Source organism: Eleutherodactylus coqui, chromosome 13 (genome assembly GCF_035609145.1).
Source record: "Eleutherodactylus coqui strain aEleCoq1 chromosome 13, aEleCoq1.hap1, whole genome shotgun sequence".
Classification (NCBI taxonomy): Eukaryota; Metazoa; Chordata; class Amphibia; order Anura; family Eleutherodactylidae; genus Eleutherodactylus; species Eleutherodactylus coqui.
This window is the reverse complement of record NC_089849.1, coordinates 121447999-121475922: the sequence shown is the minus strand read 5'-3', so window position 1 is coordinate 121475922 and position 27924 is coordinate 121447999. Positions and strand designations below refer to the sequence as shown.

Below are 27924 nucleotides of genomic sequence, written 5' to 3'. Positions count from 1 at the left end.
TCTCACACTGCCTCCACCCCCTCTCACACTGCCTCCACCCCCTCTCTCACACTGCCTCCACCCCCTCTCTCACACCGCCTCCACCCCCTCTCACACCGCCTCCACCCCCCCTCACACCGCCTCCACCCCCCCTCACACCGCCTCCACCCCCCCTCACACCGCCTCCACCCCCCCTCTCACACTGCCTCCACCCCCCCTCTCACACTGCCTCCATCCCCCCTCTCACACTGCCTCCACCCCCCTCTCACACTGCCTCCACCCCCCCTCCCCCACACACTGCCTCCACCCCCCCTCCCCTCTCTCACACACTGCCTCCACCCCCCCTCCCTCACACACTGCCTCCACCCCCCCTCCCCTCTCACACACACTGCCTCCACCCCCCTCCCCTCTCTCACACACTGCCTCCACCCCCCCTCCCCTCTCACACTGCCTCCACCCCCCCCCTTCCTCACACATTGCCTCCACCCCCCTCCCATCTCTCACACACTGCCTCCACCCCCCCTCCCCTCTCTCACACACTGCCTCCACCCCCCCTCCCCTCTCTCACACACTGCCTCCACCCCCCCCTCCCCTCTCTCACACACTGCCTCCACCCCCCCCTCCCCTCTCTCACACACTGCCTCCACCCCCCCTCCCCTCTCTCACACACTGCCTCCACCCCCCCTCCCTCACACACTGCCTCCACCCCCCCTCCCCCTCCCTCACACACTGCCTCCACCCCCCTCCCCCTCACACTGCCTCCACCCCCACCCCCTCCCTCACACACTGCCTCCACCCCCCCTCCCCCACACACTGCCTCCACCCCCCCTCCCCCACACACTGCCTCCACCCCCCCTCCCCCTCCCCCACACACTGCCTCCACCCCCCCCCTCCCTCACACACTGCCTCCACCCCCCCCTCCCCCTCCCTCACACACTGCCTCCACCCCCCTCCCCCACACACTGCCTCCACCCCCCTCCCCCACACACTGCCTCCACCCCCCCCTCCCCCTCCCTCACACACTGCCTCCACCCCCCTCCCCCACACACTGCCTCCACCCCCCTCCCCCACACACTGCCTCCACCCCCCCCCCCCCCCCTCCCTCACTGCCTCCACCCCCCCTCCCTCACTGCCTCCACCCCCCCTCCCCCTCCCTCACACACTGCCTCCACCCCCCCTCCCTCACACACTGCCTCCACCCCCCCCCCCCCACACTGCCTCCACCCCCCCCCCCACACACTCTGCCTCCACCACCCCCCACCCCCCCCCCCTCACACACTGCCTCCACCCCCCCCCCCCCCCCTCACACACTGCCTCCACCCCCCCCTCCCTCACACACTGCCTCCACCCCCCCTCCCCCTCACACTGCCTCCACCCCCCTCCCACTGCCTCCACCCCCCCCCTCCCCCACACACTGCCTCCACCCCCACACACTGCCCCCACCCCCCCCCCCCTCCCTCACACACTGCCTCCCCCCCCCTCCCCCTCACACTGCCTCACCCCCCCCCCCCCCCCCCTCACACACTGCCTCCACCCCCCTCCCCCTCACACTGCCTCCACCCCCCCTCCCCCTCACACTGCCTCCACCCCCCCACACACACTGCCTCCACCCCCCCCCCCCCCCCACACACTGCCTCCACCCCCTCCTCCCCCACACACTGCCTCCACCCCCCCTCCCCCACACACTGCCTCCACCCCCTCCAACCCCCCCCCCTCCCTCACACACTGCCTCCCCCTCACACACTGCCTCCACCCCCCCTCCTCCCCCTCACACACTGCCTCCACCCCCCCCCTCCCCTCCACCCCCTCCCCTCCCCTCCCCCACTGCCTCCACCCCCCTCCCCCACTGCCTCCACCCCCCTCCCCCACTGCCTCCACCCCCCTCCCCCACTGCCTCCACCCCCCTCCCCCTCTCTCTCACACACACTGCCCCCACCCCCCTCCCCCTCTCTCTCACACACACTGCCCCCACCCCCCTCTCTCTCACACACACTGCCTCCACCCACCTTGCATCCTCCTTCATCCCCCTCCTCTCATCCCCGGACGTGCAGGAAGCCCCGCTCCCTCCTGTCACGTGACCTCTACGTCTTCGGACCTCCCTGCATCCCATCCATTGTAGCTGTTATTCGGGCTGGTTGTACGGCGGCGGGCGGAGGTGATGAGCTCTCGGCTAGATACAAGATATGCCGTTCCCTCCTATAATGTCTTGCTCAGCTCCTCGGCTCCGGCGGCTCCGGTGATAAGATAGCGTCTTATTCTATAGTATATGTCAGAGAGAGAAGGTTCTTCCTGGTGACCTGCCCCTCAGTAGCTGCTGCAGCGCCCCCTACTGTACAGCTATGCAGTGCTTTACTGATACCCACCGTGTGTGGCGCCGCCGCTTCCCTGCGCGCAGTATGTTGCCCACACAGTGGTAGTGATTACAGTGCAGTTACCTCCAGCGGTCACAGGGGGCTTATTCTCTGATTAGTGTTGTCTGCTTATAGTTTTCTCTTCTCTGTGTCCAGACCACAATGATGGCTACTCTCTGTGCACTCTCCCTGGTGTGCCCTCACTGGGTTATATTGCGCCCCCCCCCTGGTGTGCCCCCCGCTATAGCTGCCCTGTGATGGGGACGTCACGCCTCGTATCTCAGTGCCACAGTTATGTATAATCTCTATTTACAGATGTTCTCTCCAGACGGCGTGGCACCACCAAGGTGTCTCGAGGTTTACCAGACAGGTGACAAGACGGAGGTGATATTGAGTCTTACCCTGGAGATGGTTTACTTGCTGACCGGAGAGGTGAGGGATTTGTGGGTTCTGCCGCCCATCGCACGCTGGGACGGCGGCGGGATACGAGGGAATGACTATGTCTGTCCATGCTCTATGCCAGGAATACGGACCTGTGAGGTCTAAGAACAGAACTGGAAGTGAACTGCCAGGACAGGAGAGGGTCCCAGCGATACACGAAGGGATCCTGCAGCTCACCAACAAGATCATTGAGCTGCTGACTGACGAGGTGAGCGATGCCGGGGTCGTACATAGTGACCCCGAGGGGCACCGTCTGATCATGTGCCTTATTACACTGTCTTTGTGTTTCCAGGACCCAGACTACACGGTAAAGCATAAGGGATTCCCCAAGGAGATGAAGGAGCGGCAAACGTTTCAATCCATGGGTAGGAGAACATTTATGTGAGATACAAAGTTAAAGGGGTTTTCCAGACAGCGGGCGCCGGGCTACACCAGGGTCAGAGTGGAAGCCGCCTGTGTGATGGCCAGTGCTCGTAGTCGCAGACAGGGATCCCGTCTGCACCTATTTGTTGTCATAGGGGTTGAGCAGCGGCTCCCGCTCTGACCCTGGTGTATTCTGGCACTGACAGCCAGCGCTGCCTGGAAACCCCTTTAGATAAATGATTGTTTTTATCAGAAAAATCTACATCAGATGGAATAAGAATTATTATGCAATTCTACTTGTTCTGTAAGGGCTCCCCCGTCGCCCCGTCCTGTAAGGGCTCCCCCCGTCGGCCCGTCCTGTAAGGGCTCCCCCCGTCGGCCCGTCCTGTAAGGGCTCCCCCCGTCGGCCCGTCCTGTAAGGGCTCCCCCCGTCGGCCCGTCCTGTAAGGGCTCCCCCCGTCGGCCCGTCCTGTAAGGGCTCCCCCCGTCGGCCCGTCCTGTAAGGGCTCCCCCCGTCGGCCCGTCCTGTAAGGGCTCCCCCCGTCGGCCCGTCCTGTAAGGGCTCCCCCCGTCGGCCCGTCCTGTAAGGGCTCCCCCCGTCCTGTAAGGGCTCCCCCCGTCCTGTAAGGGCTCCCCCCGTCCTGTAAGGGCTCCCCCGTCGCCCCGTCCTGTAAGGGCTCCCCCGTCGCCCCGTCCTGTAAGGGCCCCCCGTTCTGTAAGGGCTCCCCCTTCGCCCCGTCCTGTAAGGGCTCCCCGTCCTGTAAGGGCTCCCCCTTCGCCCCGTCCTGTAAGGGCTCCCCCGTCGCCCTGTCCTGTAAGGGCTCCCCGTTCTGTAAGGGCTCCCCCGTCGCCCCGTCCTGTAAGGGCTCCCCCGTCGCCCTGTCCTGTAAGGGCTCCCCGTTCTGTAAGGGCTCCCCCGTCGCCCCGTCCTATTAGGACTCCCCCGTCGCCCTGTCCTGTAAGGGCTCCCTGTTCTGTAAGGGCTCCCCCGTCGCCCCGTCCTGTAAGGGCTCCCCCGTCGCCCCGTCCTGTAAGGGCCCCCCCGTCGCCCCGTCCTGTAAGGGCCCCCCGTCCTGTAAGGGCTCCCCCGTCGCCCGTCCTGTAAGGGCTCCCCCGTCGCGCCGTCCTGTAAGGGCTCCCCCGTCGCGCCGTCCTGTAAGGGCTCCCCCGTCGCGCCGTCCTGTAAGGGCTCCCCCGTCGCGCCGTCCTGTAAGGGCTCCCCCGTCGCGCCGTCCTGTAAGGGGTCGCCCGTCCCCCCGTCGCCCATCCTGTAAGGGCTCCCCCGTCGCCCGTCCTGTAAGGGCTCCCCCGTCGCCCCGTCCTGTAAGGGCTCCCCCGTCGCCCCGTCCTGTAAGGGCTCCCCCGTCGCCCCGTCCTGTAAGGGCTCCCCCGTCCTGTAAGGGCTCCCCCGTCCTGTAAGGGCTCCCCCGTCCTGTAAGGGCTCCCCCGTCGCCCCGTCCTGTAAGGGCTCGCCCGTCGCCCCGTCCTGTAAGGGCTCGCCCGTCGCCCCGTCCTGTAAGGGCTCGCCCGTCGCCCCGTCCTGTAAGGGCTCCCCCGTCGGCCCGTCCTGTAAGGGCCCCCTGTCCTGTAAGGGCTCCCCGTTCTGTAAGGGCTCCCCCGTTGCCCCGTTCTGTAAGGGCTCCCCCGTTGCCCCGTTCTGTAAGGGCTCCCCCGTTGCCCCGTTCTGTAAGGGCTTCCCCGTCGCCCCGTCCTGTAAGGGCCCCCCGTTCTGTAAGGGCTCCCCATCATCCATATTAGTCGTCGTGTGGTAAATGTCACTGGCATGCATACCGTTCTCCTCTTTGTGAGGTCTAATCCTAGTGCTGGAACTCTTTCTTCCGATCATTCGTGGCTGCATATCCTCTCAGGTAAAGCCTATTTAACCCTTTCCTGCTGTAATTGCAGCTTACATGGAATTTATTCAAGCTGCTGTTCTATTAGGTCATAAAATAAATAAAACAAAATTACATAATTGGTGTCGCTGCATCCTTATGGGCCAATCTAGTGGGGGGGGTTCTTCCATTCATTATGTAACTAGTCCCCCAGTTTACACTAAGCGATTCTGTGTGGATCAGTGCCAAAAGCCATGGGAGAAAACTATGGTTTTTCGGGTGCATTCACACGAACGTATATCGGCTGGGTTTTCACGCCGAGCCGATATACGTCGTCCTCATCTGCAGGGGGGGGGGAGGATGGAAGAGCCAGAAGCAGGAACTGAGCTCCCGCCCCCTCTCTGCCTCCTCTCCGCCCCTATGCACTATTTGCAATGAAAGGGGTGGGACGGGGCATGGCTAAGTTGCGATAATTAGCCCCGCCCCTGCCCCGCCTCTACCCATTGCAAATAGTGCAGAGGGGCGGAGAGGAGGCAGAGAGAGGGTGGGAGCTCAGCTCCCCCCCCCCCCTGCAATAATTATCGTTCGTTTCCTATAAATGCCGCATTACTCTGATTATAAACAACTTTGCATGAATGAATAAGTGAAGATAAGAAAGTTTGCAAGTTGCAGGCTCATGGACATTAAGAGGTTAAACAGCTGCATTGTGCCCCCTCCCCCCCACATACTCATTTTCGCCTCAGTTCCGACACCAGAATGGTCCCTGTAACGGATGGCTACTGCGCCTGGCACTCGGAGGTGTCGGCCCACCATACTGTACTTCATGCCACCCCCAGTGTTACAGTAGGGGGGTTTCGGTGGTCTTTTAACCATTGTCCTAGTGAGAGCCTTTTATCACTGCTTGCCTGTCACAGAGCTCTTCACATTGCCCGACACTAGACCACACTCGTATAAGCTATGCATTCAGTCATGGTGTCTCCTACAGGTGTATCCAGTAAGAGAAATACCTGGCTGCCTCGTGGAGAACGGCAAGTAAAAGGGGAAGCGGTACAATGTGATCGTCCGTTACACTCTAAGGTAGGAAATGGAGCAAGATCAAAACTAAAGCTGCTAGTCCTGCGGCGCTCTGTTTGCCGCCTGCCTCACACCGGCACACTTGGTAACGCCATCAGTACTGCATTAATTTCCCCCCTTTGTCAGACCCTAGATATAACCTTGAAGTGCCGTTCACCTCTCCACAGTCTTCTATAATGCAGTTATAGCTTTATAAAGGAGCAATCTAACGAGAAGAAAATGGTCTGTGGCCGTGGCGGATTAAATCTACCATGGGCTGTATGAAAATAGTGGGCCCCACCACTGTAAAATGTTAAAATGATTTTATGCTACATAGATACAGTACCAGAACCAAGGTTACTATGTACAGTTACAACGCCAGGACTAAATGTACTACATGCAGTGCTAGAACCAAGCTTACTACGTAGGTACAGTACCAGAACTAAACATATTACATATAGTACTAGAACCAAGCTTACTACGTAGGTACAGTACCAGAACTAAACATATTACATATAGTACTAGAACCAAGCTTACTACGTAGGTACAGTACCAGAACTAAACATATTACATATAGTACTAGAACCAAGCTTACTACGTAGGTACAGTACCAGAACTAAACATATTACATATAGTGCTAGAACCAAGCTTACTACGTAGGTACAGTACCAGAACTAAACATATTACATATAGTGCTAGAACCAAGCTTACTACGTAGGTACAGTACCAGAACTAAACATATTACATATAGTACTAGAACCAAGCTTACTACGTAGGTACAGTACCAGAACTAAACATATTACATATAGTACTAGAACCAAGCTTACTACGTAGGTACAGTACCAGAACTAAACATATTACATATAGTACTAGAACCAAGCTTACTACGTAGGTACAGTACCAGAACTAAACATATTACATATAGTACTAGAACCAAGCTTACTACGTAGGTACAGTACCAGAACTAAACATATTACATATAGTGCTAGAACCAAGCTTACTACGTAGGTACAGTACCAGAACTAAACATATTACATATAGTGCTAGAACCAAGCTTACTACGTAGGTACAGTACCAGAACTAAACATATTACATATAGTACTAGAACCAAGCTTACTACGTAGGTACAGTACCAGAACTAAACATATTACATATAGTACTAGAACCAAGCTTACTACGTAGGTACAGTACCAGAACTAAACATATTACATATAGTACTAGAACCAAGCTTACTACGTAGGTACAGTACCAGAACTAAACATATTACATATAGTACTAGAACCAAGCTTACTACGTAGGTACAGTACCAGAACTAAACATATTACATATAGTACTAGAACCAAGCTTACTACGTAGGTACAGTACCAGAACTAAACATATTACATATAGTGCTAGAACCAAGCTTACTACGTAGGTACAGTACCAGAACTAAACATATTACATATAGTACTAGAACCAAATTTACTACATAGATACAATACTAGAACCAAGCTTATGATTTAGAGTACCAGAACCAAGCTTACTATATTGATACAGTACCAGAACCAAACCTATTACATATAGTACTAGAACCAAGGTTACTACATGAATACAGTAGATAAACCACCGACATAGTCCACCATTGGTCTTTTTTGGTAGAAGAAGGTGTGGTTGAAGAATTAGCTAATATGTCCTTTTTTTTATATCATGTGATATGGCTTTTAGCAGGAAAACCCAGTGGATCTAGATGTTGTGTCTCAAAGCAAACTGCCATTGGAGATGGGTGTAGAGGTGAAAACTGAAAATACCAATCAAGGTTAGTAACTCCCAAGAAGTCCTTATTCTCTTAGCACTCCTCACAGTATACTCCGTCTCTTCTATCTGGATTTCATTCTGCTTCCTGCCCTTGTTGCATTTGGCAGCCTGGTGCTTCTGCTCGCTGTCACTGATGGTGTGGAACCTGCTGCTCTGATGATGGGGTACTAGAGTGGAGTGGAAGTTCCCTTCTGACTACTGGGGTTGGGGGCGTAACTGTCTGCAAGGACTCTCTCAACCCCAGTGGCAGCATGGTTTTTCTTGTGTGTGGATATAGCCCTACAGCATGTCGGTACTGGCTCCTGGCTGATCTATTCTCTACCTACAGATCATTCCAGTAGTGGTGTAACACCAAGCCTGATTTCTTCAAGATGTAGAGAGCGCGATCTTCCCATAGATTATGCGGTAAGAATGCCTGAGACGCTCGGAGGTTTTCTTCTCTAAAAGTATTTTTAAAGAGAATGTGTTACCATGAAATGACCCCCGTTTATGCTGAACATGCAGGCCTACGAGCACTTACAGTAAACTTACAAGTTGCGATTGTGACATGTGAAAAGAACTCCGTTTTCTTGTCGCTCACCAAATTTGGAAAGTGGGCGTACTCTTCAGGGACACTTCGTTTGTCAATTTTGTTAGGAAAAAAAATGGCGCATATTTTGGTACAAGTCTAGACCTGCTCATGGCATGATTTTTTTTGACTGACAGTCCCAAAGGCACCAAATTTATTAAAGGGGTTGTCCAATCTAAAAGCTTTTTGTAAAAACAGGTCCCCCATGGCAAAAAAGAAAAATAAAGAGCATCTCTTCTCCCAGGTCTCTTCTCCCAGGTCTCTTCTCCCAGGTCTCTTCTCCCAGGTCTCTTCTCCCAGGTCTCTTCTCCCAGGTCTCTTCTCCCAGGTCTCTTCTCCCAGGTCTCTTCTCCCAGGTCTCTTCTCCCAGGTCTCTTCTCCCAGGTCTCTTCTCCCAGGTCTCTTCTCCCAGGTCTCTTCTCCCAGGTCTCTTCTCCCAGGTCTCTTCTCCCAGGTCTCTTCTCCCAGGTCTCTTCTCCCAGGTCTCTTCTCCCAGGTCTCTTCTCCCAGGTCTCTTCTCCCAGGTCTCTTCTCCCAGGTCTCTTCTCCCAGGTCTCTTCTCCCAGGTCTCTTCTCCCAGGTCTCTTCTCCCAGGTCTCTTCTCCCAGGTCTCTTCTCCCAGGTCTCTTCTCCCAGGTCTCTTCTCCCAGGTCTCTTCTCCCAGGTCTCTTCTCCCAGGTCTCTTCTCCCAGGTCTCTTCTCCCAGGTCTCTCCTCCCAGGTCTCTCCTCCCAGGTCTCTCCTCCCAGGTCTCTCCTCCCAGGTCTCTCCTCCCAGGTCTCTCCTCCCAGGTCTCTCCTCCCAGGTCTCTCCTCCCAGGTCTCTCCTCCCAGGTCTCTCCTCCCAGGTCCCTCCTCCCAGGTCCCTCCTCCCAGGTCCCTCCTCCCAGGTCCCTCCTCCCAGGTCCCTCCTCCCAGGTCCCTCCTCCCAGGTCCCTCCTCCCAGGTCCCTCCTCCCAGGTCCCTCCTCCCAGGTCCCTCCTCCCAGGTCCCTCCTCCCAGGTCCCTCCTCCCAGGTCCCTCCTCCCAGGTCCCTCCTCCCAGGTCCCTCCTCCCAGGTCCCTCCTCCCAGGTCCCTCCTCCCAGGTCCCTCCTCCCAGGTCCCTTCCTTTGCACACTACAGCTACCAATCACAAAGCCCAAATTTGACTTTGACAATTGTCACCACTTTTTATCAGTGATAAGCAATGGTAATGTTAGATCGGGTCTTGATGAACGTTATAAGCTACCTTTAGGCCTCCTTTACACGGGCGACACAGCATTGCTGGGAGAAAATGGCAGCGATATCGCATCGCTGGTCCGTGCGATATCGCTGCTTCTTCTTGCTGCAATACCGCGATTTTGTAGCATCACATGCGAGGATTTTCAGGGGGAGGGGGCTTGAAATATAAGCCCTACCCCAAAAATAAGCTGTAGCTGAAGAAAAAAAAGTATACATCACCTCTCCTGCACTGTCTGGGCCGCGGCAGCTTCTCCCCAGGCCCCGGCACTGATCATCTTCATCTTCTGGCCGGGTATTGAAAAATCCCCATCTCCTGGAAGCGCTTGCTGTGATTGGCTGACACTTAGCCAATCACAGCCAGTGCTTGATGAATGGCTGTGATTGGTTCAATTACTGCCATTCATTGAGCACTTCCTGTGATTAGCTAAGCGTCAGCCAATCACAGCCAGTGCGTCCGGGAGGTGGGGATTTTTCAGTCCTCGGCCAGTAGATAAAGAAGAGAAGCGGGGCCGGAGAGCGCTTCTAAAGTGATGTATGTCTTTTTGTTTTTTTTTCTGCAGCTAGGGCTTAGATTATAGCTTTGATGGTAGGCTTTTGTACTGTCAAAGTTGCATTGCACCACGCGAAAATCGCGTTTTCGTGCGATGCAACAGGGAGGAAGGCTCCATAGGGAAACGTGGGCTACAAAACCTCGCGTGTCATGGGCGTATCTCCGGACCCATGAGATTTTGTGTTGAGTTGTTACATGCTACAAAACATCACATGTGTGAGGGAACCCCATGGGAAAGCACGGGCTTCACATACATGCGATTTGTAGCAGTATAAGAACGCGACAAAATTGGGCAACTTTGTCACCCATGGGAAGGAGGCCTTATTGTTTAGAAGTGACGCTCTGCTCAACAAATATGAAACTCTAAAGGGCGGTCTGTGTTGTAATATTTCTGTAAAACCTGTTCCCCATGCACTAACATAGCAAACCCGCATATACTTCTCCTATCGTCTATCGCAGGCACCAGTCTAAGTAGTTTTACCTTAGGGGCCATTTGCATGGGACAATTATCTCACAAAATTTGCTCAAACTCCCCAATTTGCGTGATGATTGTTGTCTACATGCACATCCATCGCGCACCATTTGTCTACAGTTCGTTGGTTGCTCACTGTCAACCAGCATAAGTATCATCGCTGGATCACTGACTTTTTGCTGCGTGTAAACCCTCCCCGCTCAGTGTGTTACATAGAACGTGAAGCGCTGAGCGAGGACCCAGCAGTGAGCTGCATGTCTAAACGCTCTGCAGGAGCGCCAACAACGTAGTGGTGGTCTCACCCGCTCTTGCAGTCGTTTAGATGATTCACCCTGTGTAAATGGGACTTTAGTGTCTGTAGGAGACAGACCTGGTTCTTGCCGGACTTTAGGAACCTTTTGGATTCAGGGATGCATGACTCCCCATTACCCACCTCACAATTGCCTCCAAACCGTTATTCCTTTACTGGGCACCCATTGGATCTTGGCTGGCTGCTCAGCAAGGTTCCACCTGCGTATGCTTTCTCCAGGGCTTTCAACTTTTTAGTTTTTTCACTAAGGTTTGATGGGACTTGTAGTACCCAGCCTATACAAATTGCGGAGCCAGAATGGGCATGCTCCCTATCACAGGTGGTCGCTGACTTTACCAGGGCCTCTATCGGTATTATAGAAAGGGTAGATCGTTCCGACAGTCAACCTGGTCAAAACATGTCCGATAGAGACCAACTAGTTATGCGGGACTCTATTCGGGGTAGAGCACAGAAGAGAACTGTACCCTGCATTGCCATCTCATTTATTCCTCTACCAAGATCACAATCTCCCTTCAGAGATATTAGTTGGACAGAGGGCGAACTCTGGGTCCCCTTCCATTTCTCATCTGGATGAAGAACAGGCTTCTAAATTTCCCACTATGGGGGATAGCCTGATAGTTGCCATAAGGGAAACTTTTATAGTCCCAGATCAGACTTCTGCTACATTAGTTGCCACTTTCTTTTTTAGATGTCCAAAGCCTTTTCCAAAGGTGTTTTCTTCTCGTGAAGAGTTTTGAAGATGTACTGAACCTTTCTGATAAACGCTTCACTAAACCTAGGAGTCTGGATGTCATGTATCCTCTTCTGGATGATTTTCCAAAAAAGTGCTAGTCCTTCGCCAGTAGTAGGTCCACCAGTGTCCCGTTTGGCGAAATACACTACTCTCCCTACGGTTGACGCTTCGTCTTTTCGAGACATTCACTACCCAAAACTTACTTTCAGACTGTGGGGTCAGCACTCAGGACAGTTTTCACCAGTACTTGGGTGCAACACCCCCATTAACCCCTTAGTGACGGAGCTTTTTTGCTTTTTTCCATTTTTGTTTTTTCCTACTCCCTTTTAAAAAATCGTAGCTCCTTAATTTATCCATCGACGTCGCTGTATGAGGGCTTGTTTTTTGCGGGACGAGTTGTATTTTTCAATGCCACTATTTATTGTACCATATAATTTACTGAAAAACTTTTAAAAAATTCTTAGCGGAGAGAAATGGAAAAAAAACGACATTCCACCATCTTTCGGTCGTCCTGTTTCTACAGCACACAAATTGCAACAAAAACGACCTGATATTTTTATTCTATGGGTCAGTATGATTACTACGATACCAAACTTGTATAGTATTTTTTTTGCTGTAGTACTTAAATTTTTTTTTTTTAAGATATTTAATTTTTTTCAATTATTTTCTGCGGTCATTTTGTGCGCGCGATAACTTTTTTATTTTTCCGTCGACGTAGTTGAGCAAGGGCTCATTTTTTGCGGGATGTCCTGAAGTTTCCGACAGTATCAATTTGGAATACATACGACTTTTCGATCGCTTTTTATTGCAATTTTTTCTGTATTTCTGGCGTTCTTTCTTTTTTTTTTTTTCAGACGACGTTCACCGTGCGGGAAAAATAATGCACTACTTTGATAGATCGGACTTTTACGGACGCGGCGATACCAAATACATATTTTTATTTTATGATTTGGATTTTTTAATAATGGATATGGCAAAAGGGGGGTGATTTAAACTTTTATAACTTTTTTTTTTTTTTTTTTTAAACAATTAAAAAAACTTTATTGATTATTTTTTTTACTTTACTTTGAAGTCCCCCTGGGGGACTTTAACATGCGATGCTTTGATCGCTCCTGCAGTATGACGTAATGCTATAGCATTACGTCATACTGCCTTTTGACAGGCAGTCTTTCAAGCCACCCTGTGTGGATGGCTTGATAGGCAGTCTGCTAAGGCAGCCCTGGGGCCATTCATTAGGCCCCCGGTTGCCATGACACCTGCACGGCTCCCCCGATCTCACCGCGGGGGAGCCGTGGGGGGCTGTTCGGGGCATTTAAAAGGTTAATAGCAGCGATCGGCCGAACGCCCAAGCGCAGCTATTGCCTGCGGGTGTCAGCTGTAATAAACAGCTGATGCCCGCGCTGTATGGAGGGAGATAGCGCCGCTACCTCCCTCCATACACGTCCTGCAACAGCAGGACGTAGTTTTACGATAGGGCTGTCATTAAGGGGTTAATCATTGCAGAGGCTATTGGTAGAAATAGTTCTCAACTACTACAAAACAGATCTAGACGTACTAGAGCATTCCAAAACTCGGAAGCTGAGAAAGTCATGCAGGAACAGAAGCCAAAGTCCTTGGTTAAAACAAGACTATCCTGGCTTTCCGGTTCTCAGGCTTTCAAGGCTTCTTCCACTAAATCTTGATTCCTGATGGTCTTGCAGATTCCAAGGTAGTATTTTCTCACTGGATCTTTTCAACAGTGGCAGAGATGTACCATGCAAAATGCCTGCGTTCCGCTTACGGTGGTGGGTGTCTTGTGGGTGGTACGCAAGGGGGCTTCTGCTATGCAGGTGTGTAAGGCTGCTATGTGGACCTTTTTGCACACACTCTCCGCAGACGCCTCAAAGAGTTTTTCACAAACGGCTATAAACTGATTCAATGCATCTCCCTATAATTTCCCCGCCCTCGAGGGACTGCTCTGGAATGTCCCATGGTCTTCAGCTGCCGTGAAAACATGATTTTTGTACTTGCCATAAAATCTCTTTCTCATCTCCTTCATTGGGGATACGGCACCCACCATGCTAGTATTTTACTGATATATTCCTCCTTGTTGGAGAGTTCTTTCCAGTTCCAAAGTAAGCTACAGTTTTTCAATAATTTTGTTGTCACTGACTGTTTGTTGTGTGTCCTATTTGCTGCTCCTACTGCTTACATTGGTACCTGCGGGAGAGGTATAGCTGGTAGGAGGCGCTAACATTTTTTTTTTTTGCTTAGTGTCCACCTACTAGTTGCTGTAGCTATACCCACGATCCAAGCTGTGTCACCCAATAAACAAGAGAGAAACTTACAGGAAGTACAAAATTTTCTTTTTGCTAACTGAGAAATTGACTAATTTGAGAAGACATAAGCCCAAGTAAATCTCACCTTGTCAGAACTGAGATCACGTGATCACCTGAGGAGGAGGAGGCCAGGAGTTTCAGATCGAAAGGAATAACTAACCAAAATAATAGCTGATTTATATATACTGGAGGTATAGCTACATAATGAGTGGCCCTTTTTAGACCTGTGGTTTGTCTTCAGATGATTTTATAGTCCTGTGAGGGTTGTAAACATCATCTTATTTATCACCTTTTTTTTATTTTAAGGAAAACTGCATCAACATTGTGCAAGGTAATATCCATCCACTGCTTGAAGATGAGATTCTGGGGAAGATTAAAGTGGAAGAAAGTTCTTCCAATATCAACGAAGGTGAGTATAGGAAACAGTCCTTACAACAATCTCTGAGGGATTGGCCACCTCAGGCGTGGTTCACACTGCATGTTGGTCTGTGCTTAGCTTTTCTGTCTTGGGTTCTGCTTGAATAGCTGGAAATTGTACTCCAATGGAACCATTGGCTTTAATTAGGCAAGTGCAGACCAAAGATGCAAAACCTGGTCTCTCTTTGATATGGTTTCTGTTAAGGCTGATCTAGACCCAACAATTTTTCGCTCAAAGCCGTCATTTGAGCGATAATCATTGTGTCTAACTGCACTGACATCTTGCAGTTTTCGTTAAGGAATCGCTGGTCTTTCAGCATGCTGAAAGACTGTGATCAGCCTTATCAGGAAATCACAGCGGGACACAGCTGCTACTATTGTTACAGCTGTATAACAGCCGGGCGCTCCGAGCAGAGAACAGCTGGATGCAGAAGACAAGTGGCCTCGCTTGTCTTCTGCACCCCCGTTTGGAGAGCAAGGTGATGGCTCGAGGTGATGGCTCGAGGTGATGGCTCGAGGTGATGGCTCGAGGTGATGGCTCGAGGTGATGGCTCGAGGTGATGGCTCGAGGTGATGGCTCGAGGTGATGGCTCGAGGTGATGGCTCGAGGTGATGGCTCGAGGTGATGGCTCGAGGTGATGCCTCGAGGTGATGCCTCGAGGTGATGCCTCGAGGTGATGCCTCGAGGTGATGCCTCGAGGTGATGGCTCGAGGTGATGGCTCGAAGATTCTTTGAGCGATAATCGTTGTGTCTAAACCAGGCTTTCGTTGCGATCACTTGTGTAGGATGCAATAGTGTGGTTGACTACTTTCCTTGCTGGACGCACTTCCCGACCAAGCCAAAGCTTGGCAGGGTCGCATCAGGTGCCTCTTCATCAGCAGCCATATGCAAGATGGGAATGGCATGGCTAGAAGAGGTGTGGCTACGCAAAGTAAATGCCACAGAACTTGATAGGACTGTATATTAGTAAGTTACCAATAGTCTACTGTACTATAAGGTGGCCAACCCCTTTAACACCTCAGCGACCACCCATACGTGTTTTCACAGGGCTTTAAACTACATGGCTATAAAAACAAACCGGCCCTGTAGACTAAAGCCCCAGGGTCTTGTGTGGCGCAGAGTGTTAATGCAGCAGTCCTCACCTCTCACAACCTGAAGTCTGTGAGCTCAATCCCCACATGGTTCAGGTAGCCGGCTCAAGGTTGACTCAGCCTTCCATTCTCCCGAGGTCAGTAAAATGTACCCAGCTTGCTGGGGAGGTAGCCAAGATACAAGGTTTGCGCGGTCCTTGGTCACGTGATCGCCATTATCCAACGAATAACTGCAATAATGTAAAAGTAAAAAAATTGTTCCTGGATCAGAACTGTGAGGGGAGGTGAAATCACTTACTAAGGCTTCCTGCAATGTACATGCGCTCGTCTGCATGTAATTTTTTTTTTCACTTTACGTTAAAGATTAAAGGGGTTGTCCCGCGCCGAAACGGGTTTTTGTTTTTTTTCAACAGCCCCCCCGTTCGGCGCGAGACAACCCCGATGCAGGGGTTAAACAAGAACACCGGACAGCGCTTACCTGAATCCCCGCGCTCCGGTGACTTCTTACTTACCTGTTGAAGATGGCCGCCGGGATCTTCTCCCTCGGTGGACCGCAGGGCTTCTGTGCGGTCCATTGCCGATTCCAGCCTCCTGATTGGCTGGAATCGGCACGTGACGGGGCGGAGCTACACGGAGCCCCATTGAGAAAAGAAGAAGACTCGGACTGCGCAAGCGCGTCTAATTTGGCCATTAGACGCTGAAAATTAGACGGGCTCCATGGAAACGGGGATGCTAGCAACGGAACAGGTAAGTGAATAACTTCTGTATGGCTCATATTTAATGCACGATGTACATTACAAAGTGCATTAATATGGCCATACAGAAGTGTATAACCCCACTTGCTTTCGCGGGACAACCCCTTTAATCTCCCCTCACCGATGTGATCCTCCTCCACGGTCTGTCTTTGACTTCTGCACATGCGCTCACCGGCAAAATTACGGACGCATGCATGGGAGTCAGGGAAATTTTAAATCTACCGAAGGTAGCCTGGAGCAGTGACCGGAGGCCTCGATGAGCGGTCCCCGTTCACGTGATCGCCATTAGCAAATGGTATAAAAAGGTAGTGATCTACCTTAAACTAGTCTCACGCGACTGGATAGGAATTGCGGAATCTGCAAGCATTTGATCCGTGGTAATATGCAAATCAATCAAATGCATTTGAATACTCCATTCTGCTCACACTAGGGGGTCGAAATTACGTAATCCACTCGCACAACACAGCGTGTTCTATTCTACTGCGGGTATCCGCAACATAGAGCCCATTGTGCTCTATGGTCACAGATATACCAGCAGCCCATAAGCAACCACATTGTGTTTGGGCTGCGGGTACCCGTATCATCGCTAAATGACAGCATGGGAAATATAAACGAACAAAAAAGGTGTACTGCGCATGACCGCCTGCGTGAGTACTCAGTTATGTGCAGTACATTGCGCGGCCGTGCACAAGACCACAGCTGGGATCCGCTGCGGGCCTCCACAAGCGGATTCCACATACGGCCGTATGAGCCCGGCGTCATTCAGATCGCTACCTGTAATTTACAAGAAGCCCCGGGAACGCTCGCCTTCCTGCAGTTCCAGGAGCAGCTTGTTGAGCGCCTTCTCTGTGAGACCGCCGCACCTCCGCAAGCTTACGGAGACTCACAGAGCGCCACTTTTTACACCCCATTACTGCAGCTGCAGTCAAGAAATACCCCACAAAAAAGTGGAATATCCGGTTTTATTGCCCCGTGTGCCCATCCCAACCAGCCCCCCTAATTACCCCTGTTTTCAGACATACCACACAGATTACATTATTACTTTTATCTAAGATTTAGGGAATGCCAAAAAGGGGGGGGGGGGGGGATTATTTTTAGGGAGTCAATTTTTGATTGAAATGTAATTTTTTTCTCCTGTAAATTGCATTACCTCCTGACAAAAAACTGTGGAGTCAAAATACTCCTCCTGCCCCCCCCCCCCCCCCCCTCAGTGAACACATTAGGAGGTGTTTTTTTTTTTTTTTTTAATGGGGTCATTTGAGAGGCCTATCATTCTGACACCTATGAGCCTTTGCAATCTTGGCTTGATGCAGGAAAACAAAGTGTTCCTCAAAGTTGTAATATTAAATGGTTAAAAAAAGCTTTAGTTTTTCCAATGTCTTCCAGGATAAAGTAAACACATGGAAATGTATATCCTATCAATATGTTCGCACATATTTGACATATTGCAGTTGGAAATGTGAAAAATTTTCCCAATTTTGGTGCTTTTAATATACACAAGTTCTATCGGTCTATTTTTACCACCTAAGTGAAGTGGTGAAAAAAACAATGTCAGAATTACTTGGATGCAAAACCTTTACAGAGTTATTCTATGTTAAAGTGACATGTCAGATTTCCAAGATTTGGTCTGCTCATTAAGGTGCAAACGGGCTTGGTCACTAGGGTTAAAGAGCACCTGTCACCATCTTTTTGCACCCCTTTCTGAGGGCAGCATAACATAGTGTCAGGCCACTGATTGCTATGTGTACCTCTGCAGTAGTTTGGGAGTAGAGGACTACTTGAAGTGAGCTGCAGGCTAGTCCCGCCACTCTGCCCTGCAGCCATTGATTGACAGCTGTCTGACTGTTACTAGAAAGAGGGAGCTGCCAATCATTAGCTGGAGAGAAATTAGGGAAAAAAGTAGGATCCTGGCGCAAACCACAGAAGAGAAAGTAATGTGAGATGGAACAACTTTATTAAAGTGAATGAGAAATGATAGAAACTACAAATCAGAATCCTCATCAGCAGGATCCAAATGTTTCATTCCCGTAACGGTAAGACACCCTTAAGGGTCAAGTCAATGCAGGCTGACTATATCTTAGTGGTGTCAATGAACAAACATGGATGCACATTAAAAAAAGAAAAACTTGCACACTATTTATCATAAAAAAAAATAAATTGTGACATTGGAAAATAAGAGTCTGTAAACAATTGAGGTTTTTCATTTACCCGGGGAGGCAAGCCTCGAGCGTGCTCTCACTTCTGGCTCCAAGCGGCCCCTCCACTATAGAGACCGGGTGTTGTACCACTAGATTGGCGCATTGCCAATGTAGTTCCAATAGACAAAAAGGGCCCAAAAGAGAGCCTGGTAACTACAAGCCAGTAAGTCTCACTTCAATAATTGGAAAAATATCTGAGGGGTTTATAAGAGATGCCATTCTAGAATACTGCAAGGAAAACAACAGTATAACCCCTCATCAGCATGGGTTCATGAGGGGTTGATTGTGTGAGACTGATCTGCTTCTACGATGAAGTAAGTTCTAAGCTGGACCTGGGAGAGTCTATTGATTTCATATATCTTGATTTCTCTAAAGCATTTGACACAGTGCTGCATAATAGGCTGATATATAAAATGAGACAGACAGCTCTGACTGGGCGAAAATGTGTGCACCTGGGTAAAGAACTGGCCTGGAGATAAAAAGCAGAGAGTGGGAATAAATGGCTCGTATCCTGAATGGGCCACCGTCGCCAGTGGGGGGCCACAGGGTTCAGTATTAGGCCCCATTCTGTTTAATATATTTATCAATGACCTGACAGAGGGACTGCACCGTAAAATATCAATATTTGCAGATGATACAAATTTATATAAGGTAATTAATACAACGGAAGACAATGTATGACTACAAAAGGACCTAAATAAGCCGGGGGCTTGGGGAGAAAAATGGCAAATGAAGTTCAATGTTGATAAATGTAAGGTTCTGCACATGGGCAGCAAAAACGGATGTCACCAATATACACTAAATGGGGTACTGCTAGGGAAAAGTGATATGGAAAAAGACCTGGGTGTACTAGTGGACTGTAGATTTAACTGGAGCAATCAATGCCAGTCAGCTGCTGCAAAAGCAAATAGCCTTGGGGTGCATTAAAAGAGGTATAGGGGCGAGGGACGAGAACATTATCCTCCCACTATATAAGGCACTTGTCAGGCCTCACATGGAATACTGCGTACAGTTCTGGTCACCGGTGCTCAGGAAAGATGTTACAGTGCTTGAGGGGGTTCAAAGAAGGGCAACTAAACTAATACATGGAATGACGGGACTGGAATACCCAGAGAGGCATCAAAACTGGGATTATTCACCCCGGAAAAAAGACTAAGGGGCGATCAAATAACTATGTATAAATACATGAGGGGACGATACAAGGATCTCTCCCAGGATCTGTTTATACCCAGGACTACGACGGTAACGAGAGGGCATCTGCTACGTCTAGAAGAAAGCAGGTTTCATCACCAACATAGAAGGGGGTTCTTTACTGTAAAGGCTGGTTTATACACAATGATTATCGCTCAAAAGATGTCTCTTGAGCGATATTGTTGTGTGCCTATAAGCGCAAGGTGATCGCTCAAACGTTTGCGCTCCGAGCGGTGGATGCAGAAGACAGCTGGGCAGCTGTGTTTTTCATACCCCGTCTGTGTTCAGGGAGTGGGATACAGCTGAAACAATAGTATCCCGCTGTGAATTCCTGATAAGGCTCACTGTTGGCTTTCAGCACGCTGAAAGAGAACGATCAGCGATTCCTTAACGAAAACTGCACGATGTCAATGCAGATAAATACAACAATTATCGCTCAAAAGACGGCTTTGAGCGATTTTTGAGGGAAAATTTAGGAGCAGTAAGACTGCGGCACTCTCTACCTGAGGATGTGGTATTGGAAAAATCCATAGACGAGTTTAAGAGGGACTAGATGTGTTTCTAGAGCACTATGATATTACAGGATATAGACATTAGGTGACCAGCGGGGTTGAAGATCTCAAATGTTGATTCAGGGATTACTCTGGCTGCCATTATGGAGTCAGAAAATTTTTTTTTCCTCTGAATGATCTAAATGGCTGCTTGGATTTTTTTTTAAATTGCCTTCCTCTGGACCAATAAGAGGGTGGGGGTGGGGGGGGGGTAAAACAGACTGAACTAGATGGACATTGTCTTGATTCAGCCTAACATACTATGTTACTAGGGTTCTGCTAATGGGGACAATTTTGCATACAACCAGTTAGTATATGAACACAACAAAAATCGCTAGTAAAGCAATAAAGGTCCCATTTGTATACATAGTATAAAGATCAGCAAGGGTTACGCGTCCGATGACGTGTGCAGCAGCTTCAGGTATACTGATAACATTAAATGACTGTCCTGGATGGAAGTTCTGGATATTTAGTTAGTTGATGTCACAGTTAATGTGAAGTTTTTTTACTGCTCATCCATGTTTGTTCATTGACTTGCGTTGACTTGACCCTTGCCTTTATTAACCCCTTAACGACCAGCCCATAGTGTTTTTACGTCCTCCCGAAGTGGGCTTTATTCTCTGAGGACGTAAAAACATGCTTCCTGCAGAAAATAATGCCCCTCGGGCTGTGGACGTGACAGCTCCATGCTGTCGGTGTCCGCAGGTAGCTGACAGCATGGAACTGTCATCCCGGGCTGTTCGGACACCCGCCCCGGCATTGCGATCGGCGCTATGCAATGGATAGCGCCGATCGCAAAAAAAGTAAATAAAAGTACACAAAAGTTAAAGATTCAGCTGCTCTGATGGATCGGATTCATCGGAGCAGCTGAAATTACTCACCCAGGTCCGGCACGCTGCTCCCCGCTCTCCTGCCGCTCCGGGGCCCGAAGCCGGTCTTCTGCGCATGCACGCCAGGCGGCATTACGTCAGCCGCATGCGCAGAAGGCCCGGCGGCGCGGGAGATTTAAAATCTCCTGGCTCCCGGCTCCTGTAGGTAGCCGGGAGGCAGGAGATGTCAGCGGGGACTGCGGTGAGCGGTCCCCGGTACCGCGATCGTCGTTATCCAATGGATAGCGCGATCGCGAAAAAGTGAAAAAAAAGTTAAAAAAAAGTCAGTTTCACCTCCCCTCATGGATCGGATCCATGAGGGGAGGTGAAAATACTCACCCCCAGTCCTCAGCGGTGTCCCGATGTCCCGGGACCCGAATCCCCGTCTGCGCATGCACAGACGGGCTCGAGCCCCGGGAAATTTAAAATCCCTCTGCTCCTGGCTGCCATGTGTAGCCAGGAGCAGAGAGATTATACCGGGGACATGATCACTGTCATCCAATGGATGACAGTGATCATGTAAAGTGAAAAAAAAGTGTAAAAAAGTTTAAAAAAAAAAGTAAAAAAAAGTTTTTAAAAGTTTAAAAAGCGTACGTTTCATCTCCCCTCATGGATCATATCCGTGAGGGAGGATGAAAGTACGTACCTAAGGCCCCCAGATTTATCCGCGGACCTTACCACAGCTTCTGCACACGCACCCGTCGCCAAAATGGTGGGCGCATGCGCAAAAGCTGTGGATTGCCAGGATAATTTAAATTCTCCCTGCTCCTGGCTACAAAACGTAGCCAAGAGCATGGAGATTTAATGGGGGTCCGCGGTGAGCGGTTCCTGGTCACGTGTTCGCCATTATCCAATAATGGCGATCACGTAAAAGTAAAAAAAAAAATTTGAAGTTTCATCTCCCCTCACTGATGCGATCGGTGAGAGGAGATGAAACTTTTTACCGGAGGCCTGCGTATTTGAACCCCGACGCGATCTTCCTCCGTGGACCTTCCCGAATTCTGCACATGCGATTGCCGGCAAAAAGCCGGACACATGCGCAGGAGTCAGGGAGCCCAGGAAATTTAAAATCTCCTTGCTCCCAGCGACCAACGGTCACAGAGAGCCTGGAGCAGTGACTGGTGGCCTCGTTGAGCGGTCCCTGGTCACGTGATAAAAAGGTAGAGATCTACCTTAGGTCGGTCTCACATGACCGCATAGGAATTACGGATTCTGCATGCGTCTGATCCACCGTAATACGCAGATCAATCGCATTGGATTACGCAATTCCGCTCACATTAGCGGGTCGGAATTGCGTAATCCACTCGCAGAAAAGAGAACGCAGCAGGTTCTATTTTACTGCGGATATTTGCAACGTAGAGCCCATTGTGCTCCATGGTCGTGGATATACCCGCTGCCCATACGCAACTACCTTGTATACGGGCTGCGGGTACCCCCGTCATCGCTAAGCGACAGTGCGGGAAATACAAAAAAATTTGTACTGTGCATGACCGCCTGTGTGAGTAGGCAGTTATGCGCAGTACATTACGCAGCCGTACGCAGGGTCACAGCCGGGCTCACAGATGGGATCCGCTGCGGGCCTCCGCAAGCGGATTCCACATATGGCCGCATGAGCCCGGCGTTATTCAGATCGCTACCTGTAATACGTATTTTACAAGAAGCCCCGGGAACGCTTGCCTTCATGCAGTTCCAGGAGCACCTTGTTGAGCGCCTTCTGTGTGAAACCGCCGCACCTCATCAAGCTTACGGAGACTCACGGAACGCCACTTTTTACACCCCATACCTCCACTGAGGTCACATGCTTGGACCTCATTCTGCCCTCTTCTTCTGTGCTTACAGTGTCACTAGGATGGCAACAACCTGCATCTCCACCATACATCTATGTTCCTCCTTCACCAGTAGCTTTGCCCACCCTTTACTTTTTGTGTTTCACGTAATCATTGGCTGGAGGGTGAGGTGGGTGTGGCTTCAGCTCATGAATATGCAGCACTAGTTCTGTGTCTGGCAGCTACTAATTAAATATAAGTTTCTTTCAAACTCCTGACTCAAACACATGACTGTAATTAGGGTGACGGACACTATCTGATGCTGCCCCAGAGGCCAAGCTGATAGCGGCAGAGGCTCTCTAACCCTTTTTTCCTTCTGCTTTGGTTTGAAGTGAAGCGGTGTATTTTACAGGCCGCTCTGCAGCGCCATTACTCCATGAGAAGACTGTTTTTCTTCTAGATGTGCACTCTTGGGCCAGTGACCCACCAGCATAGTTATGGTTTTTGTATCACAGGAGATCTAAGTCTCATTACGTTACAGAGGTCAAAAGGTGAGGTCAGAAATACTTTTTATTTTTTGCAAAAAAAACCCTAGAAATCTGGAACTTTAATCATAATGGCCCAAGTGATCCTGCCTTTTTTTCTGCAGAGTGTATGCTGTTAAAACAACCCCTCAAGGCGGCACAATTGTCTTCATTTTCATTCCACTTAGAAATGTAACGGAGAAATAAAAATGTTATGATTTATTTTCGTTCAAAAAGATTTTATTAGGGCAGCACTTGTTACATACAAATTATGTATCAGGTTGCTTTGCAGCAGGCAACATATTATTCACATCATGACATGCCATATCGACTTTTCTCATCCGTCTTTTTTGATCTCTGACGTCCTGCTGCCAAAATTTTTACCCTAGAGAATACCTGAACTAAACCTGTTAATCTAACCCTAAAATTAACACTAAGACTTAGGAGAAGGAAAAGAAAAAAGAAGAGACACAAACGTTAGATAGAGATTAACTACAGTAGGGAGTAGGGAGAGGGGGGAAGGCGTGGGGTAAGGGGGGTAGGACAGGGGTGAGAGCTGGGTCGCTGGTATGCCTCGGCAAGCGTGGTTTCATTTCCGTATATTGAAATTCACCAGTAATGTGTTTACCTGTCCAGGAGCCAATATTGGGTCGTTTCATGTGTGTTGGTCTCTGGTATCTTTTTTAGCATGTTTTGCGGGTTTGGTTGCATCACTAAGGCGATACCAGACCGTGTGCTATCCATTCCGCAGCCCTGGGGGATGCCCTGAAGTCTAGCCATGGCCACCAAATCTCATAGAACTTTTCGGTGGTCATGTCTTCGTCAGCCCTCATTTCCTCGAACCTTGCCAACTCGTTGACCGCCTCGACCCATTGACTCCTGGAGGGGGTGCGCAGGAGACCGCCAGTACCTTGGGATGATTTGCCTTACTGCCTGTACGAAAAAGCGAAGCAGTCCCTTTTTGGTGGTTGAGACGGATCTCGGGTACATGGATAGTACTGCTATCTCAAGTGTGAGTCGCTCCTCCCTCCTGCATAAATTATTGTGCAACCCCGATACGTCTTCCCACAGTGCTGCTATTGGCCGGCATTCCCACCAAATGTGTGACATGTTGCCCCTTACGTCCGGGCATCTCCAGCATGAGGGTGACGCCTGGGGGGACATTCTATGTATTCTCTCTGGGGTCCTGTAAAATGTTATGATTTATTTTAATTTATTTTATTTTTTTGAAAGTCTGAAGGAGAAAACCAGTTATAAAAAAAAAAAATTGTCTCTTATAGGACAGAACAGCCTGTAACGATCTGCAGGTAAAGTATGGTTGAAGTGGTCTCCGTAGACTTGTGGGGCAGGACTGTCTAGTGATACCTGGCAGGGAATTGCCAATGTGAGAGCAACATACTTAGACAGATGTGCAGGGGGGGGGGGGGGGGAGGAGGGGGTTAAACCACCGCAATGGGTAAAATCCCTAAAAAGTATCTGGTCCTTAAGGGGTTAATGCATTATATGGGCCCAAAATTGGATCTTATAGAAACTAGAACTGGTCCCGCAAAATAAATGTTATATAGCTCCACTGACAAAAAAAAAAAACATTTTGACGTGGAACAGAAAAGGGCATACAATTTCCTGGCTCTTAAGACTAAAATTACTTATGTCACTAAGGGGTTAAAAATGCACTTAAGGCGACTGAGTTCGGCATCAAATCGATTTACATGAGACAAAATCAAAATCTACAATAAAGCAAGGTGATATTTTTGCTTTTTGTCTTTTTAATGTGATTGTTGGGGGTTTAAGCACTGCTAATCTAAAATTCCAGGGCCACTCCAGCGAAAACACATTTTTCTATCTCTGCCCTTTTCACCTCATTGCTTATCACATTTTGGAGGTCTCCTTTGTGTATTGTAGCCTCTTCCATGCAGTGCATTCCCCTGTCTGATGCTCATCGGGTACCATCTTGAGGCTGAGATTTTTACTTTCACTTTCACATCTATCCCAAGATGCATCAGCAGGGCATTAGCTGAGGCTATACCACGTTTGCTTGCAGGTGGGACAGTGTGATTTGTCATTACCTTTCTATACTCATGTAAATAAGTTACAGTAGGATGAGCTGTGACCTCCTCTATTGTAACTGTATGACAGGAGCTGTGTGATCATCCTCAGTAACTATGATACGAGTGTCTCTGGCCCCATACAGGCAGTTTCTGTGGTATGGGTCATCTTGAGAATTTGACTAGCAACTGAGCACACAACCCCACAGTAGATCCGAGCTGGTCAGCACTGAGGTAACAGGGCCATCGGAGGAGAAAGGGCGGGGGTCTCGGACAGAAAGCAGTAACTAACCAAGGCAAAACAATCTGACTAATATATACTGGAGGGAGAGCTACATGGTGAATGAATTAAAAAAATCGACAGTCCTCAGAAAATCCGTATTAAGCTCCTGACCATTGTGAGCTTCCTAGAAAATCTATAAATGCTGTTCTCACTTCTTTTAACCCTTCCATAGCTAAAGAAGTATGTGAAACATCATGATGTTAAACCCTTGCTGTGCCTGAACTAAAAGAGTGTTTTTAATCTCCTTTTTAAAGTCAAGAATATTGTTAAAATGATGCCAAGAAAGCTCTAAAATTACTTGTTTGTAGTCAGGGATAGGATGTAAAGTTTAACCCCTTAACACCACAGGTCGTAAGTTTACATCCTGTGGGTGGCATGGGATCAGAAGCTGAACCTGCGACATTCTGAAGCAGGAGCCAGCTGTACAGGAGGGCAGCGACCCCCTCCCACGGTTAACTCCTTACATGCCTCGATCTATGTAGATTGCGGCATGTAAAGGGTTCACATGGGGAGGGCGCTCCCTCTTTGATATCATCAAACACCTGCGATGTAATCGGGGAGGGGGGTGACGGGTTGCCATGGCAACAGGACGCCAGATATTGCCTATGACTGCTATTACAAGAGATAATGCAAGCTTTTTAGTATAGAAGTCCTGCAATGCTTTAAAAAAATTAAACATTTAAGAAAAACCCTGCATATTTGGTATCATCATGTCCGTAATTCCCTGTACTATGATTTGAACACACTATTTATTATGCACAGCAAAAACATTAAATAAATGGAGGCGAAATGTTTTTGTTCGTTTTACCTCACAAACCCCTTTAAAGTTGTGTAGAAATCAACAATTGGAGAAGTTCTGGGCTGTCCATCATATTTCCGAGTCTTTTTCTACTAAAGGGATGAGAAGAGTAGCAGTTGCACATCTAATCTCCCGCTGCCCCTTCTACATGATTTGGATATATCTGGGTCACTGAGGTTTTTGGTTGCTTTCGGTTTGATGATTTTGTGAAGCCGTGTCCATGTAGATTGACTTTAAATCTTTTGTTCTTTTTTTTTGGACAGCTAAGAACACTGGAAATCCTTTTCAAGTAACCATCCTGTCCCATGAAGAAGACAAACCTGTCAGACTTCATAGTTCCCGACCAGAACATACAAGCTATTTAAATAACTCTCTTGATACCGCACAAACCACAGGTATTGCCAGCGGCAGTCAGGTTTTATGCATGGAGACAGAAGACCCTCGACTAATGTCAGATGATAAGACCCGCACTGGCAAGAAACCTTTTGTTTGCTGTGAATGCGGTAAGGGCTTTACCCGTAATACAATTCTGGTAGAACATAGGAGGCTTCACACGGGGGAAAAGCCTTATGTTTGCTCCATATGTGGACAAAGGTTCATCAGTAATGGACAACGCATTAGACATGAAAGACTTCACAGTGGGGAAAAGCCTTATATATGCACAGAATGTGGAAAAGGCTTCACTCGCAACAGCATTCTAGTGGAACACAAAAGAATCCACACAGGAGAGAAACCGTTCCCGTGTCCAGAATGTGGAAAACTCTTTACAACTAACTCCCAGCTTGTGAAGCACATCAAGTATCACAAAGGGGAAAAGCCGCATGAATGTTTGGACTGTGGTAAACGGTTTATAAGTAACGGTTTGCTGGTTATCCACCAGAGAAGCCACACTGGTGAGAAACCATTTGTATGCCCACAGTGTGGTAAAGCATTTGCCCGCAATGCCATCCTTCAAGAACATATGAGAATTCACTATGGAGAAAAACCATTTGAGTGCAAGGAATGTGGAAAACCGTTTGCTAGCAATTCTGACCTAAGAAAACATCAAAGGAACCACCTTGGAGAAAAGCCACATGCCTGTCCAGACTGTGGGAAAAGGTTCATCTGCAATGCGCTTCTTGTTATACATTACCGCAGTCACACAGGGGAGAAGCCTTTTGTCTGTAAGGAGTGCGGAAAATGTTTTGCTAAGAAAGGAAGTCTCGTTAGCCATAACAGAATGCATGCGGGGGAAAAACTCTCCGGATTGTGCCCAGGCGTCTGAACGGCTTGCTTTTTGAAGAATCCACATAGGACGCAAACCATATGCAACAAATGTGGGGAAAATGTTGGCCAGAATTCCCAGCTTTAGTGTATCTAACGATAAAAATAACCCTAGAGAGAACCCTGCTCTATCTGTGCAAAAGCTTCACTACTAGAGATGAGCGAGCATACTCGCTAAGGGCAATTG

At 49.3% G+C, this 27924-nt stretch overlaps 1 protein-coding gene across 2 annotated transcripts; it reads left to right on the top strand.

Moving 5' to 3' along the window:
• The first annotated feature begins 2006 nt into the window (after positions 1-2006).
• LOC136588091 (histone-lysine N-methyltransferase PRDM9-like) lies at positions 2007-27924 on the top strand. 2 transcript variants are annotated; one of them, XM_066587040.1, is made up of 9 exons: positions 2007-2134; positions 2646-2762; positions 2854-2979; positions 3064-3136; positions 5952-6043; positions 7727-7814; positions 8142-8218; positions 14291-14393; positions 26738-27924. In XM_066587040.1, exons 2-9 carry the CDS (start codon positions 2646-2648, stop codon positions 27736-27738), a joined length of 1677 nt encoding a protein of 558 aa, XP_066443137.1. In that variant the 5' UTR covers positions 2007-2134; the 3' UTR covers positions 27739-27924. The 2 variants fall into 2 exon arrangements, with proteins under 2 accessions (XP_066443137.1, XP_066443136.1); XM_066587039.1 differs by having other exon boundaries at positions 7724-7814.

Coding starts and splice junctions, on each gene's coding strand:
- LOC136588091 (XM_066587039.1), top strand. CDS start 2,646: ATGTTCTCTCCAGACGGCGTGGCACCACCAAGGTGTCTCGAGGTTTAC. Junction 8,219..14,290: donor ATCTTCCCATAGATTATGCG/GTAAGAATGCCT, acceptor TTTTATTTTAAG/GAAAACTGCATCAACATTGT. Junction 14,394..26,737: donor TTCTTCCAATATCAACGAAG/GTGAGTATAGGA, acceptor TTTTTTGGACAG/CTAAGAACACTGGAAATCCT.